The 14,386-nt window shown below is 45.0% G+C and overlaps 1 protein-coding gene across 2 annotated transcripts in view; it reads left to right on the top strand.

Moving 5' to 3' along the window:
* The window catches only part of LOC146780066 (meckelin-like), a 400,358-nt gene that overhangs the window by 130,821 nt on the left and 255,151 nt on the right, over window positions 1-14,386 (top strand). For both annotated transcript variants that reach the window (XM_085637891.1, XM_085637890.1), the window contains exons 10-12: window positions 2,280-2,357; window positions 4,666-4,731; window positions 10,611-10,743. In XM_085637891.1, coding sequence (XP_085494017.1) covers window positions 2,280-2,357; window positions 4,666-4,731; window positions 10,611-10,743 — 277 coding nt within the window. The remainder of the gene's footprint in view (window positions 1-2,279; window positions 2,358-4,665; window positions 4,732-10,610; window positions 10,744-14,386) is intronic.

Raw genomic sequence — 14,386 nt, 5'->3', positions numbered from 1 at the left:
TTTGTGAAGAAATTGGCTGCTCTGCAGAATATATGCACTTTTAGGCACTAATCTGGTACAAAACTGCATTTTCCTTCCCTTTGACATATCTAATATCTCTGTAAGTACCAGGAACCGCTACCATCTACCTCTTGTTACCATCCTTTGTCTCGCTTCCGACCGAGCACCACCTCTATGGTTATTCAGTGCCAGCTTTGTACATTGTATTATTGTGCTTTTCATCCTGTCCCTTACTACAAGCATTGTGGGATTCCATGAGGAGATAATGTGTGGCCAGAATGTTAATATTTTATGGAATCTCCTTACATAATTCCTGTTACCTGTTTAATTCCCACAGAATGGGGAATAACTAGGTGGCACTGGAGTTATCATCTGGTATTCCACATGGAATTCCTGATTCAGGTGGTTTGACACAAATGTTTACCACCTGCTTTGAACTGAAGGTAAATTGTGTACAAGGCAATCCAAATTTAGGGTGATTGGAAGGGTGAGTGATACAAGGAAAATATGTAATCTGGGCAATGGTAGAGCATTACATGCTTCCCCATGCCTTCGCTGAGGGTCGGGATGCCGTCCCCTTCCCAAAGCAATTTTACCAACCAGTATCCTTGAGTCCAGCGTTCCTGCACCAAGGACATCCATGTGCTGGAACACTGAGCTACTGATGATTGTGTAGAGAAAACTTTCACTTGGGCGCTTAACTCCACACAACTCGTAATCAAGGCCTAAAATGAATTCGCCAAAAGCTAATGGTAGCTGAGGTCAACATTGAAAGTGACACAACCAGGTCTTTCACGATCATATTTATGGATATCGTTACTAGCGAACTTCTCACAATGATCCAGACTTTTCTTTTTCTCCTTACTTAGTAACTGAATTGATCTCATTTCAAAATGTTTTATTAGTATAATTTGTTTGTTTCCAGCTTCACGGCAACAAGATTAATGCAGCTGCGGTCAAATGATGTAACATGATCATCTATGAATGGATACTGAAGACAACCAAAACGTTCTGGATAGAAAAACTCCATCCAGTGCTTCATAACCAATGAGATTTCTGGGGGCAGCATTCAATTCTTTTCTTTCTAAACTCAACTGTGTCTATAAAGATTGGGACTAATCCTTTCTAAATGAGTTTTGACCCGCCTTGAAGGAGCAGTCCGGAACAAATTCCCGTCCACATCCTCTTTGCACATGCTTGACTCCATGGGCTTTATCAGTGGTTAGGATTCTTAAACAAAATAATAAAGCCATAGAAACTGATAGTGAATCAATGTTCTTTTATGATCATGAGCTCCAAATGGATAGGTTTGCGTTTTAGGTCCCTTACACCGTACTTGTTCATGGTCGCCTGGAAGATGCAGTTTAAAAGACCATGTCTTACCCCTCGAGAGCACTGGGGCAAAGTCCATAGCAACTCAGTCAGTATCCCACTGACAACCAGCAAAAGCCTCACATTCAAGTACCCATTACAAAATGATGATGCATAAAGCCAATGCAATTTGATAGGGAGACTGCTACATAACATCGTAAATCTGTGGAATCTCATACCACAAGTACAAAGACAACGGAAGAACCACTGCAAGGCGTGGAAATCCGTAGAGTCATATGGGCTCTTCCATAAAATCATGCTGTCAATTTCACTTAAGTTCCTTTCGCACAAGCTAGTACCGTCCTTTGCTAGTCTTCTGAAGTAACCAGTAAGTAGGCTAGCCATGGTTTACGAAGCACTTGAATGTGCTAGGAACTAATTATCTTTTTTGGTCAATCATTGGAAGTATTCACCACCTTTTACCATCCCCACATCAATAACCAGTCTGCTGAGCATTCCTGTGGCGCCTAGGAATAACTTGTATTACCTACAAAGTGTTCAGGGCTAAACTTTCTCAGTTGGCCTTTATCCACTGTGAGGTTGATCATACAGTATATTTTGGGTGGGTGGTTTATAGGTAATTATAAGTACTAATCTAGCTCAGAAGAAGAAAAGCACTGTATATGGCATTAATCCAGATTGTGGAAGCTCAAGAAAAGACCACGAGGTTGGAGAGGGGGGTTAAAGAAGGGGCGATCTGTTCAGATATAGGCTTATTCAATTGGTAATACTTTAGCAATAATATATGGTAGATGATAATACTAGAAACAACAAAAATTTGCTGGAATGTTGGATACCATATCCATTCCACTGCCAGGCACACAATGATTTCTATTCATCAGTCTTTTTTTATTTAGTTCTGTTTAGTTTGTTGTTTATTCATGTACTTACTTTTTATTCTCTAACAGATAAAGATTCAAGTAGCAAAGTATGATGTTCGAGGTAACTTTTTGGGATGGGAAGAAGTAACTGGTGGAACCTTACAGGTAAAAATGCCATATGAAAAACAGTTCATGACAAAATTGATGAATAGGTTTGACCTTTCTAATGTTAAGGAAGACACGAGGTCGTAACAAATATGCATATTTAATGAAAATACAAATTCTATGATCTCATGAGAAAAAAGATTGGTGAATTGTGTTCAGCACTAAAAACTAATATATTTTGTGATGGTTCTAGTCTTTAGGTTGAAGCCTACCAGACAGCACAGCTGTCTCATTTGCTAAACATATCTTGGGGACATTCGGAAAGCTTCCCTGGGAATGCATTCCATCCATTCCTTACCTTTGGCTTTGTGGTTTGTAACTCACATTTGCTTGCTTCTATTTGCTGTCTCTATTTGTTTTAGGTTGTCCAGCTTGAGCTCATCTCTCCCGTGCAGCCATACCCTATATACAGTATTCTTCCACCAGTGCTCCTTTCTGTAAACAGGCCTTTAAATCTTGTTCTTCGCTTTTCACATTTGCTGTACATTCAAAGACAGAGGTCAAATGTCAGGCTCTATCTTCTGAGGGAACTTGTTATTTACTTTTCTATCTCTGACTTCCAAGTGAGAGGATTTGAGACAGTCATGTTGGCTAGTGGGAGTGTGCTGGAGGAAGGCTGTACAATGTTATTTTTTTCTAGCACACAACAAAATGTAAACGTCTGTAAATTAATTTTGCAGATATTTCAGAATATTTCAGAATTAGTGAAGCACAAATGAGCACATTGTTTTGGTAATTCTGAACTGTGGTGGAAACAAATATTTTAATGCGATTAAAACGAATCAATACACTTGGTGATAACATTTCCATACATTATCGTTTGTGCTCTGTATACTTTTATCAGTACAACTCTACGGCTGTGCAAAAGTAATGATAATTTCAATTGAAAATGTGTTGTCTATAATGGCCGTGTGCTACCACCCCAAGCATACTCCACTTTACGCCATTCTACTCTACTCTGCACCAACCCATGCCACTCCACTGTACTCTGCACATCTCCAATGTACGCTACTTAACTTGCCTGAATTGCAGTCTACTCTGTACCCCTCCACGCCACTTCAATCTACGGCTCTCTTCTCTATGCCACTCTACACCAATGCACTCTATGCCACTCTGCTCTACTCTTCCCCACTGCACTCTACACAATTCCACGCTGCACAATTTCCCTTAGCTCCACTCTACACCACTTCACTCTGCAGCACTGCACCCTGTCACTGCACTCTCACCAATGCACTCTACTCTGTACCACTCCACTCTATGCCAACCCAATCTACTCTGCACCACTGCACTTTACACCACTGCACTCTTTACCAATCTATGCCACTGAACTCTACCCTTCACCACTCCACTCTACCACCCTGCACCACTTCATGCCATTTCAATCTACTCCGAAACAATTTACTCTACACCACTGCACTGCACTGTATATCACTGCTCTCTATGCCACTGCACTCTACTCTACACCACTCAACTCTACACCACTGCCCTTTACCCCAATGCACTCTATACCACTTTACTTAAAACCAATTAATTCTATTCCATTGCACTCTATGGCAATCTACTCTGCATCACTGCACTTTACGCCACTATACTCTACAAAACTCTACAGTAGGCAACTGCACTCTACGTCACTCTGTTCTATATCACTGCACTCTACTCAACTCTATTCTACTCTGTACCACTGTGCTCTTCACTACTGTTCGCTACACCAATGTACTTTACTCTGCATCACTCTTCTCTACACCAATGCACCCTGCTCTACACCACTGCACTCTATGGCGCTGTACTCTGCACTCTCCACTGCTGAACTCTACGGCACTCGATTGTGCACCACTGCACCCTGTAATTGCACTGTATCGCACTCTGCCTCACTCTACTGCACTCTACGCAATTGCATTCAACCCCACTACACTCTATGCCACTCTGCATCACTCGGCTTGACACCACTGCACTCTACCCTGCACCGCCTCACTCTGCTTTATTTGACTCTGAAACAATCTACTCTACTCTACATCAATCTACTCTATGCTAATGCACTGTACTCTGCACACCATGCCACTGCACACTACTCTGCACTGCTGCACTCTTCGCCACTGTACTCTAGCACAAAAGCAATAGATGGAACAAATGCACTGTCGTCTCTGCCACCGCAAGGGAAAAGTTTACTCCTTTATTTCAACCTCAGGACTCTTGAACACATCACCGATGATAGTGAAGAAGATGGCAACAGACGGTTGGTTAAATAGCAGAATGTGGTATTTTTATAATAATAATTGACAAGTGTCCTCATGTTGTCATCCTTTTCCAGCTGTGCCCCGACACTCAGAGCTCATTGAATGCAGCGTATTCATTTGGGACCTCATACAATCAATCGGTGAGTATTGCAAATGCGTATCTTGCTCTTGATTCTGCTGCCACTTCAATAGACCAGGATGGTAGGTCTGATGGACCAAATTCTCAGAGAAAGTCAGATAAAATAGGAGCAGGGATTCACTAAGTCGCTACTGGGACGAGGTTATTGATTGCTTAAACCAGGTGACAGGGCGGGACCTGGAGGTGGAACTGGGAGTTTGTTTGCTGCTATGGTTTCCCCACACTCCGCGTACAAAAATTACGAGCAAGTTTTGCGATTTAGGGCTAGTTATGGCCAAAAGAGAAATCACCCTGCACTGGAAATCGAGAGTTGGTCCCAGCTTTGCGAGATGGAGAGCGACTTTCACCAAATGGGCATGTAGTGAGGGCACGTTCAGGCTACAGTTAGCACTGCGGGGGAACGATGAAAAGGCGCTGGACATGGCACGTGCATGGGAGGCACTAGTGTTTGAGCTCCAAGGGTGGGTAACGGATGAAGTAGGGGACGATGCTACAGTGGAGCAGCCTGCGGAAGCGCAGTAATAGAGATGTACCAGGTAGAACACAAGCAATGGAACGAGTACACCACTTTTACTTACAGAACTGAGCCTGACTATTGAAGTGGGGAGTAGCCCACAACCAACAACACAGCAACCTAAAAAGAGAGAATCATCCTTATACCTTGTATTATGGCACACTGACATGGGGGGGGGGGGGGAGGGTGAATATGCATATAGGAGTGCTGATGGGTACAGAATATCTGGATGACAGCGACTTAGATCATATAACACATTGATTTCCGGAAGTCGGATATGTCCATCAGCATGAGGGTAATTAATGAAAGGTAATTGTAACTGAAAATATGCAATAAAAATTGTTTTTGCAAAAAATAAAATAGAAGCAGGGATCTCCAATTCCAGCCGGGTCTGGTAGCTTAGTGGAGTCCTCTGTAGGGGCCTTAGGTCACCCTCATGGTCACAAATTCAAATCATGAGGGGTCCACTCAGCCTCTCATCCTTCTGAGGTCGATACAACGAGTACCATTTTGAGTTGGGTAACAATAACATCTGTTAGTCAGCGCCACAATGCCCTTGGGTGAACGTGCGCTTTACAAATACCCATGTAATGTTATGTTAATGTCACAGACATTCCTCAGCGTATGACTGGAAAGCTTTGTCGTGTGCAGATTTCCAGGGGTACTTCTGGGAAGGTTATGCAACATTCACAGCAGTATCCCACCTTGCCCTGCAGACATTGGCGGCTGGTGACATTTGAAAGTAGTGTGGCGTAAAAGTTTGGGAGTGAGTGCTCGGTGGCGAGTGAGCCTTGCGAGTGAGCCTGACTGCCATAAGGTGGGTTTGAGGGTCCTTCTCGACATTTTTGTAATTACTCTGACTATCCCCAGAGCTCAACTAACGCAGACTATCAGTATTCAGATGCTGATTAAGCTGCCGTGTAATATCTGAAAAAACTCTGGGTGAAAATGGCGAACACTGCACAGAGATGGTACCCTGACCACCGAAGCGCACATGGTAATGGACAGGCACACAATTCATGCACATGCGAGGTAATTGGCCACAGTGGGTAACAACAAAAGGAATTGGGACGATTGACACCCTGAAAACTGGCAACATATAATGAAGGGAACAAGCCCCTAGGCAACGTATGTGACCCAAGAACACCACCCAGCATGGATACAACGATAAAGGAGTATGCATGCAAAATGAATAGCATATGAAGAGAGCAGTGCCTGAATAAACAAAAAACAGTAATAAACACATTCATGAACGAAATAAATGAATTTACCAACCAGGAAAGAAACACTAAAATGCTCATTTAAATGGTGAGACTCCATGCCATCTGAGCTCCTCGCAGAACATTTCACTACAAGTGATATCACACAGCCGGGTCCTTACCAAGGCTGCACATCCCACCCCTTAAAATACAATAATCTGCATAAACCAGAATCATTGAGGAAAAACAAACCGTGTGACAACACCATGTTGATTTTTAAATAATTGTCTGTGTGGTATTTTAGAACAAGTCCTTGCGTGCAGGTTTGTGTAACTGTGCAGTGCATTTTACATTCCACTCGCACAAGAAACAAAACTAATAAGCTCTCTGATTCGTACACTTAATTTCCTCACACCGGTGACATCCATACCGTTCAGACAGCAGCCGCCATTAGCAGATGTCCACTTCTCTATTCCTAATCCCAGCCTGCCGGTTACCTTTAACCAGTTTGCCTCATGTCTGGAAACCTCTGAAAAGGTCAGATTTTCAGACTCGCTTGTCATTAGAGTCACATAACTTGAAGCAACAAATATCCGCATAAATATACAGCAGCGGCCGACATGCTAGCGGGGGGGGGGGGGAACAAACAAACAATTAAAATAAAACATTAAACCTACCTGAGTGAGTACGGGGGTACCGCACCGCCTCCGCTCCAGGCCGGTCACTGGTGGGTCCTCGTGTTCGTGCTGCAGGAAGCAGGCAGCTTCCTGCTTCCCTGTCCTATGCAACGCACTACGCACACCAATCAAAATGCTGGTAGGCGCAGCAGGCGAGCGCCCCAGCCGGGACATTTTCTCTGGGTAGAGAACAAGGAAGAATGGGCGGTCCCGCTCGAGGGCAGGCGGGGAGTGGCTTACCCACTGTTGTGGGTACTGACTGTTTGGTCGGCTCCAGGGAGGACCAGACAGTCAGTACCCACAACAGTGGGCAAGCCACTCCCCCCCCCCTGCCCTCGAGCAGGAAAGCCCACCCTCCCGCCCCCAACCAAGCACAGAGGCACTTCTGCTTTCTCGCAATGCGAGAAGGCAGAAACATAAATGGTCGTTTTTACCATTTATGTTTCTGCCTTCTCGCACCGCGAGAAAGCAGTGAGGCAACGCCCTAATGGGGGAGCCGCCACTGCCTGCAGAGTTATCCTTAGCAGGAACTCCTCTGGAAACGCATTGAAGAAAAAAAAAACAATCTCTGCAGGGTAAATACTTTTCCCTATAGACAAAAGCCATTTCCCTGCACCTCCAGCAAATCTGCATCCCCTGCCCATCCTGGAGAGCGATTTATACCAGCCCTGTGCTGGAGTACCTTTCTGACCCTTCCCAGGGTGAAATCCTTATGTGAATTCCTGGCAGGCATAAAAGGGGAAATGTGGTCATTAACCTATAGTTATAATCAAATTTAAAGTAGGGCCCATCATCTAGAGAACTCAATTTAGTTTTCTGAAGATGACAGCAGCTTGAACAGTGTATGTCCCTGTTTAATAACAGAAAATGGGAGAAAACACATGATGGACATTTATGAAAGGTGAGGAATCATCTCCGTAAATAATGACCTACTCTTCAAGATGAGAGCCACATGGAAGAGGGAATGCAGCTGCTACAGTTGATGAGAAAAGGTTTCTCTTCCCTTATCTAAGCTTTGGCCCAATGATGAGGCCTAAGGAGCTACTGAATGCATGCAAAGAGCAGAGAAGAGTGGCAGTCGATGCCTCACTAGTGTGAGAGACATAGATGAGAGGAACATCTGTGATTTCAGAATGGCGTTGAAAAAGAATGTATGGGGAGATTGACATGAGGATATGGGTTGTTGTCATGTTTCATTTGTGAGATCTCCCTACGACCCATGTTTTCATACTATTATGATATTGTTTGCCACAGCTGCCATTCCACACTGCCAACTTTACACATCCCAATGTACCTTTGGATGTGTTCTCCTGGGAAGAATTCTGGGACAGTTTTATATGTATGTATATTTGCAGGGTGCTTGTGTTGTGCAAATCTAATCATAAAGCGATGGAACCCCGTAAATGGCTGGAGAGGGTACAGATTTTATTGCTTTGCAGAAAAAGGGTCGCTCTTCTAGAGGCATCCGGTGCTAGGATTGTGAGAGCTGTTCCTTTTTAGATTGAAGTCTTACTGCAAATTTCCACGATAAAACGTTCACCCTCACTAAAACTGCTTTGAATATGACATAAGGATAAAGTTAGAGGTTTTTATTGTTGAATTGAGTCTCCTAAATTAATGCACTCATTGTAATGCTGTAAGCATTGATAAAAAGACTGAAACACAAACTGAAAATGCTTTTAGTGTGTCAATAAATATTGAGCTGATTTACACTCCGTGCTGAAGTTTAACTGGTGGTTGCAGGTGAGGACTGCCAGGACTTTCATTATGCATCATCAGACTTAAGACCAATAAAAAGAGTGATAAAGGCAGAGAAGTGGATGTGGGACAGAGGCAGAATGAAACAGAAGATTAGTAACAATGGTAGAAAGCAGGGATGAGAAAGAACCCTCAAGAATGTTTTGAAAGGGCAGGGAGTGCATGAACATGGCATGAAGTGGAATCAAGATGAGACAGACTTTGTAGTCTGCAACCGTGATTTTTGGCAGTGCCAGTGGTGTGCTTCATTGAGCAGCGCCCGTGGTGTGCTTCATTGGGCAGCACTCGTAGTATGCTTCATTGGGCAGCGCCCGTGGTGTGCTTCATTGGGCAGTGCCCGTGGTGTGCTTCATTGGGCAGCACTCGTGTTGGGCTTCATTGGGCAGCGCCCGTGGTGTGCTTCATTGGGCAGCGCCCGTGGTGTGCTTCATTGGGCAGCGCCCATGGTGTGCTTCATTGGGCAGCGCCCGTGGTGTGCTTCATTGGGCAGCGCCCATGTTGTGCTTAATTAGGCAGCACTCGTGGCGTGCTTCATTGGGCAGCGCCCGTGGTGTGCTTCATTAGGCAGCGCCTGTGGTGTGCTTCATTGGGCCGCGCCCGTGGTGTACTTCATTGGGCAGCGCCCGTGGTGTGCTTCATTGGGCAGCGCCCCTGTTGTGCTTCATTGGGCAGCGCCCGTGGTGTGCTTCATTGGGCAGCACCCGTGGTGTGCTTCATTGGGCAGCACCCGTGGTGTTCTTCATTGGGCAGCGCCCGTGGTGTGCTTCATTGGGCAGCGCCCGTGGTGTGCTTCATAGGGCAGCGCCCGTGGTGTGCTTCATTGGCCAGCGCTTGTGGTGTGCTTCATTGGGCAGCGCCCGTGGTGTGCTTCATTGGGCAGTGCCCGTGGTGTGCTTCATTGGGCAGCGCCCGTGGTGTGCTTCATTGGGCAGCGCCTGTGGTGTGCTTCATTGGGCAGCGCCCGTGGTGTGCTTCATTGGGCAGCGCTCGTTGTGTGCTTCATTGGGCAGTGCCAGCTGTGTGCTTCATTTGGCAGTGCCAGTGGTGTGCTTAAGTAGGCAGCACCGGCGGCGTGCTTCCTTTGGCAGCGCCAGCAACATACTTCATTCGGCATCACCACCGGTGTGCTCCGTTCGGCAGCGCCATTAGTGTGCTTCGTTCGGCAGTGGTGTGCCTAATTCAGCAACTTTGTGTTTCATTTGGCAGCACCAGTGGTGTGCTTCATTCAGCAGTGCCCGTGGTGTGCTTCATTTGGCAGTGCCAGTGACATGCTTCATTCGAAAGTGGCATGCTTTTTTTCAGCAGCGCCAGTGACTTGCTTCATTCGGCAGCGCCAATTGTGTATGTCATTCCGCAGCACCTGTGACTTGCTTCATTTGGCAGCACCAGTGACGTGCTTCATTCGCACCATTGACGTGCTTCATTCTGCAGCACCTGTGACGTGCTTCATTCAGCAGCACTAGTGGCATGCTTCAGAGAAAAACCTTGGGACATGGCATCTACTCTTTTACAAATTAAGCACTGTTTAAACTACACTAGTTACAAATCCATCCTGGTCTCAGTACATAATACCTGTACACATTGCATTGGAAACATGTGTAAAATGCACACTACATTACCTATGTTTTTAAAGGCCTGAAAATTTGTATAGGAAGCATAACTTTTTGATTTTGTTTTGGGGGGTTTTGAGGTGATTTAAATGATGCTCACAGTTGTCTACTTTTTCCCACAGTGTACAATAGCGGTGTCAAGCTTGCTGCAGCGATTCCCAGAGCCTGTGTTTTATCAACCATACCTACAGTATGCAGGCAGCGGTGGGACGACCATGTTGTGGCCCATTCCGGTACAGAACACAAACACACAATGTAAGATTATTCTGGCCTATCAAGCCATGTCTCATTGTCTTGTGCATGTCTATGTTTCCAATGCCAAGGAAGCAACCACACTCTTGGAAGCCACACTCTTGGAAGCCACACTCTTGGAAGCCACACTCTTGAAAGCCACACTCTTGGAAGCCACACTCTTGGAAGCCACACTCTTGGAAGCCACACTCTTGGAAGCGGGGTAATCCAAAGTGTCACAGGTCAAAAGTCTGGTGGCATGCATCGTCAGTCATTACAACATCGAAAGTCTCCGCCATTCGCTTATGTGTTACGAGCTGACAGTGGCAAATGGCCAGTTCAACACAGCAGCAAGTGTTTGGACACCACGAGGAAGGCCTTTAAATCCTAATTGAAGTAGCCCTTTGCCATGTGACAAAAAGTGATGTCAAATTCAAAGTTTCAGGGCTTTAGATTGTCATTCATTGCATGCACGTTCAGTGATTACAACATCACAGAGGAGAAAGCCCTGAAATTCGGGGTACCACAGGCTCTCCATTGAGTCCTACCCTTTTTAATATCTATATGGCACCACTGGCATTTCTAGTAGCTGTTTGGCATCAATATAGTCTTGTATGCAGATGATACACAACTGTTGTTGTCTTACAAGGGTTACATGGCCTCTGCTAAACAAATGTTTTCACTGTTTCTGGTAGCAGGGTTAGATCCACTCTCCTTCAGTGCAACCCAGACAAAACAGAAAGGTTGCTGTGTGGCCCTGATCTTATTCTGGAATCGACAGGTGCCTGGCCAAGCAGTGGAGTTCCGATCCTCTGCCCCTTCAACCCCCCTGCCCCTCCACCCTAAACCCCCTCCCCCCAAGTTGCTAGGAACCTGGGTGTTATGTGTGATAATCAGCTCTATTTTAAAGCCCAGATACTACAGTGGTGAAATCGTGTCTTTGGATCCTACGAATGCTGAAGAAATTCCTGGATCTCCTGCTGTGGGAGGCATGGATAATAGTGGTTAGAACATTGATTTTGTGTAGATTAGTCAACGTCAATGTGCTTTACCTGGGGATTCCAGAATATCCCTTTGACCTCTTGCAGGTGGTGCGGAGCATGGGAATCCAACTGCTGTTTCAATTGTCTAAACGTTCTACCATGACCCACTATAGGGAACAACTGCACTGGCTGCCAGTCCGAAAGAGAGTGATGTTTAAAGCCTTAACAATGGCATATCGTGCCTTTTACAATACTGGACCCAGATATTTGAATGAGAGGCTCAGTGAATATTGCCCGATTAGCGCCCTGCACTCCAGAATTGCATGGATGATTGCTGTCCCTCGTTTTAGAATTTGCGGGGGATGCCTCCTTGGTCGTACTGGTGGTGAAGCTGTTGAACCAACTTCCACTGCATCTAAGAACCCTTCCTGATGCAGCAAACTTCCAAAAAGACATGAAGACCCATTTGTTTAGGCTAGAGATCTGCTCACAGTCTGGTTTCTGATGTAGAAGCGAGACACTCATTGAGTAGTTGTGCGCTTTATAAATCAATCTTTAATTCATTCAAGGACTGGATCATAAGGAAAATAGCTTAATCGTCTCGACATTAAACTTCAGCCAAGGAATTGGTGTCTCTAGGTGTCTTGGAAAAAAGGTGCCTATGTACTGTGGAGCATACCCAAAATATAGATCTTTTTCACTCTGGCAGAGAACAGGGCTGTCTTAACAATGAGGACTAGGGGGTTTGTCACTGAGGCATCATGCTTTTCAGGGCCTTACTCTCCTACAACATATTTTATTTTATAAATGGCCTTACCCATAAAGTTGTGCCAAATGACAGAGCTATCATATTTATTTTTCCAAGGAGGACCTGTTTTTCTATTAGGTCTCGGCTAGACAGCGCATGCGCTTTCTTGAAGAGACTGTTGTATTAAATATGTAGGCTTCAGCCCGTCCATAGGCTTCCCATTTGCTGGCTCCATCGTCACTCTCATATTCTTTCACCCCATTTGCATGCATCATGCTTCTTTTTGTCTTTAGCCATCCCAGAGAGCATGGACTAAGTACTACTATCCTTTTGTCATGTGGCCTATAGGTACATTGTTGACAGTACTAAGTTAGCATGAGCCCTACAGCCATGATGCCGCTTTTGGGCACGTTACTACACAGCTTTATTTGTGCAAGACTCTGTTTATGCCTTTCACATGAGAACTGTTTGCTGTGTTTGTTCTCTGCTTGTTCCTGGAGTTTAGTCTGAACATTGTGAGCAAGGTCGGTAAACAATGTCCCTTGTTATTCTGTCTGGTCAGGCCCCACACTAGCGCAGCTGCTGCTGGAAGCTCGAACTTTGATATTACAGATATACATGTTTAGGTGAGACACACTTGGAGAGAGACCTTTCCAAGGAGAAGAGCAGCACGCAGCTACGATGTAAAAATACGATCTTTGGTCTAAGTTATGGGGTCTGCTGACAAAGCCCAGAATTCTTCTATTATATAATAATATTCCTTCTGGTAAAGGGAAGGGAGGTTAAGCACTATAGTCCTTTCACCATAGTCTATAAAAGATGACATCTCCCTTTATGATGTATGGCCTAGCTACAATGCTAACAATATTCATGTTATGCATTTTTCTGCTTGTTGTAGAACGTATACTGCATGTTAGAGCACGTTAGTTAAAATAAACATTTTAAACTATATTCGTGTCTCAGTCAGACCTGATTGTGGACAGGTACGAGAGTGTAGCGAAAAGGTGTGTCTTGTTACTGCGATTCCTGAGAGATACAGGAGTTTTGTGTTCTGGGTTTTCTAATCATTTGCCTCTCTGTGAGTGTGTAGGAGGGCGAGTGAGACATTATAGCTAGTCGGTCCTGGGCTTGTGGGTACTAAGGCGCTAGGAAGGCAGAGTCCCTATACATCGAAGTCCCATAAATCTGCGCATAGTTCTGTGTATGTGCAGAATCGCTGAAACATGGAGCCACCTACGTTTGGTCTGGTACTTAGTTGCAAGACCTCTGAGAAGCGCTTGTGCTTGTCCACAATACCCTCTCACCAGGTGGGGAGACGTCCGTGGTACGCGGGGTTTACCTCCTAAAGTTGAGATTTTATAGGTTTTTCAAGCTTGAATTTTAAAAGGGTTAGTTTTCTTTACAGTGTCTATAATGTCAATTAACATTTTTGCGCTTAACCGCACTGCAGTTACTGCGCATTTGACCCATAATCGGGTCCCAAAAGCAGTAGATGATTTTATTTTTGTCGTAATGGTGGATGCTGCTTCAAGGTTTTTGTTCCTGGGTTGTTTCCTTCGGTTGATGGAAATGATAATTTCTTTCATGAATATGAACGTGGTGCAGTTCCACAAATTTACCGTCCGTATTGTTTACTTGAAGATCCATTGTTAACTTGGGAGCATACCATATGGTTTAATGGTGCCCTTCCTCAACCTGTCGTGTTGTTGCTAAAAACCCTATATTGGATCGGCGCGCTTAGACAACATACACTGCGGGACTGGTGTCCAGACTGATTCCAGACACCCCCAACGGGTATGTTAGCTCGCAATGCCATTATCACCTCCTCTTACCAAGGAGAGAATAGCTCTTGGCAACTATCGAACATGACAACCCTGATCCCTCAGGACCGTGGAAACAGTAACTTACTTTTTGCTCAGTCACTCGTGCTCACTTT

Source organism: Triturus cristatus, chromosome 12 (assembly GCF_964204655.1).
Source record: "Triturus cristatus chromosome 12, aTriCri1.1, whole genome shotgun sequence".
Lineage (NCBI taxonomy): Eukaryota > Metazoa > Chordata > Amphibia > Caudata > Salamandridae > Triturus > Triturus cristatus.
This window is presented reverse-complemented; position numbering and strand designations above follow the sequence as displayed.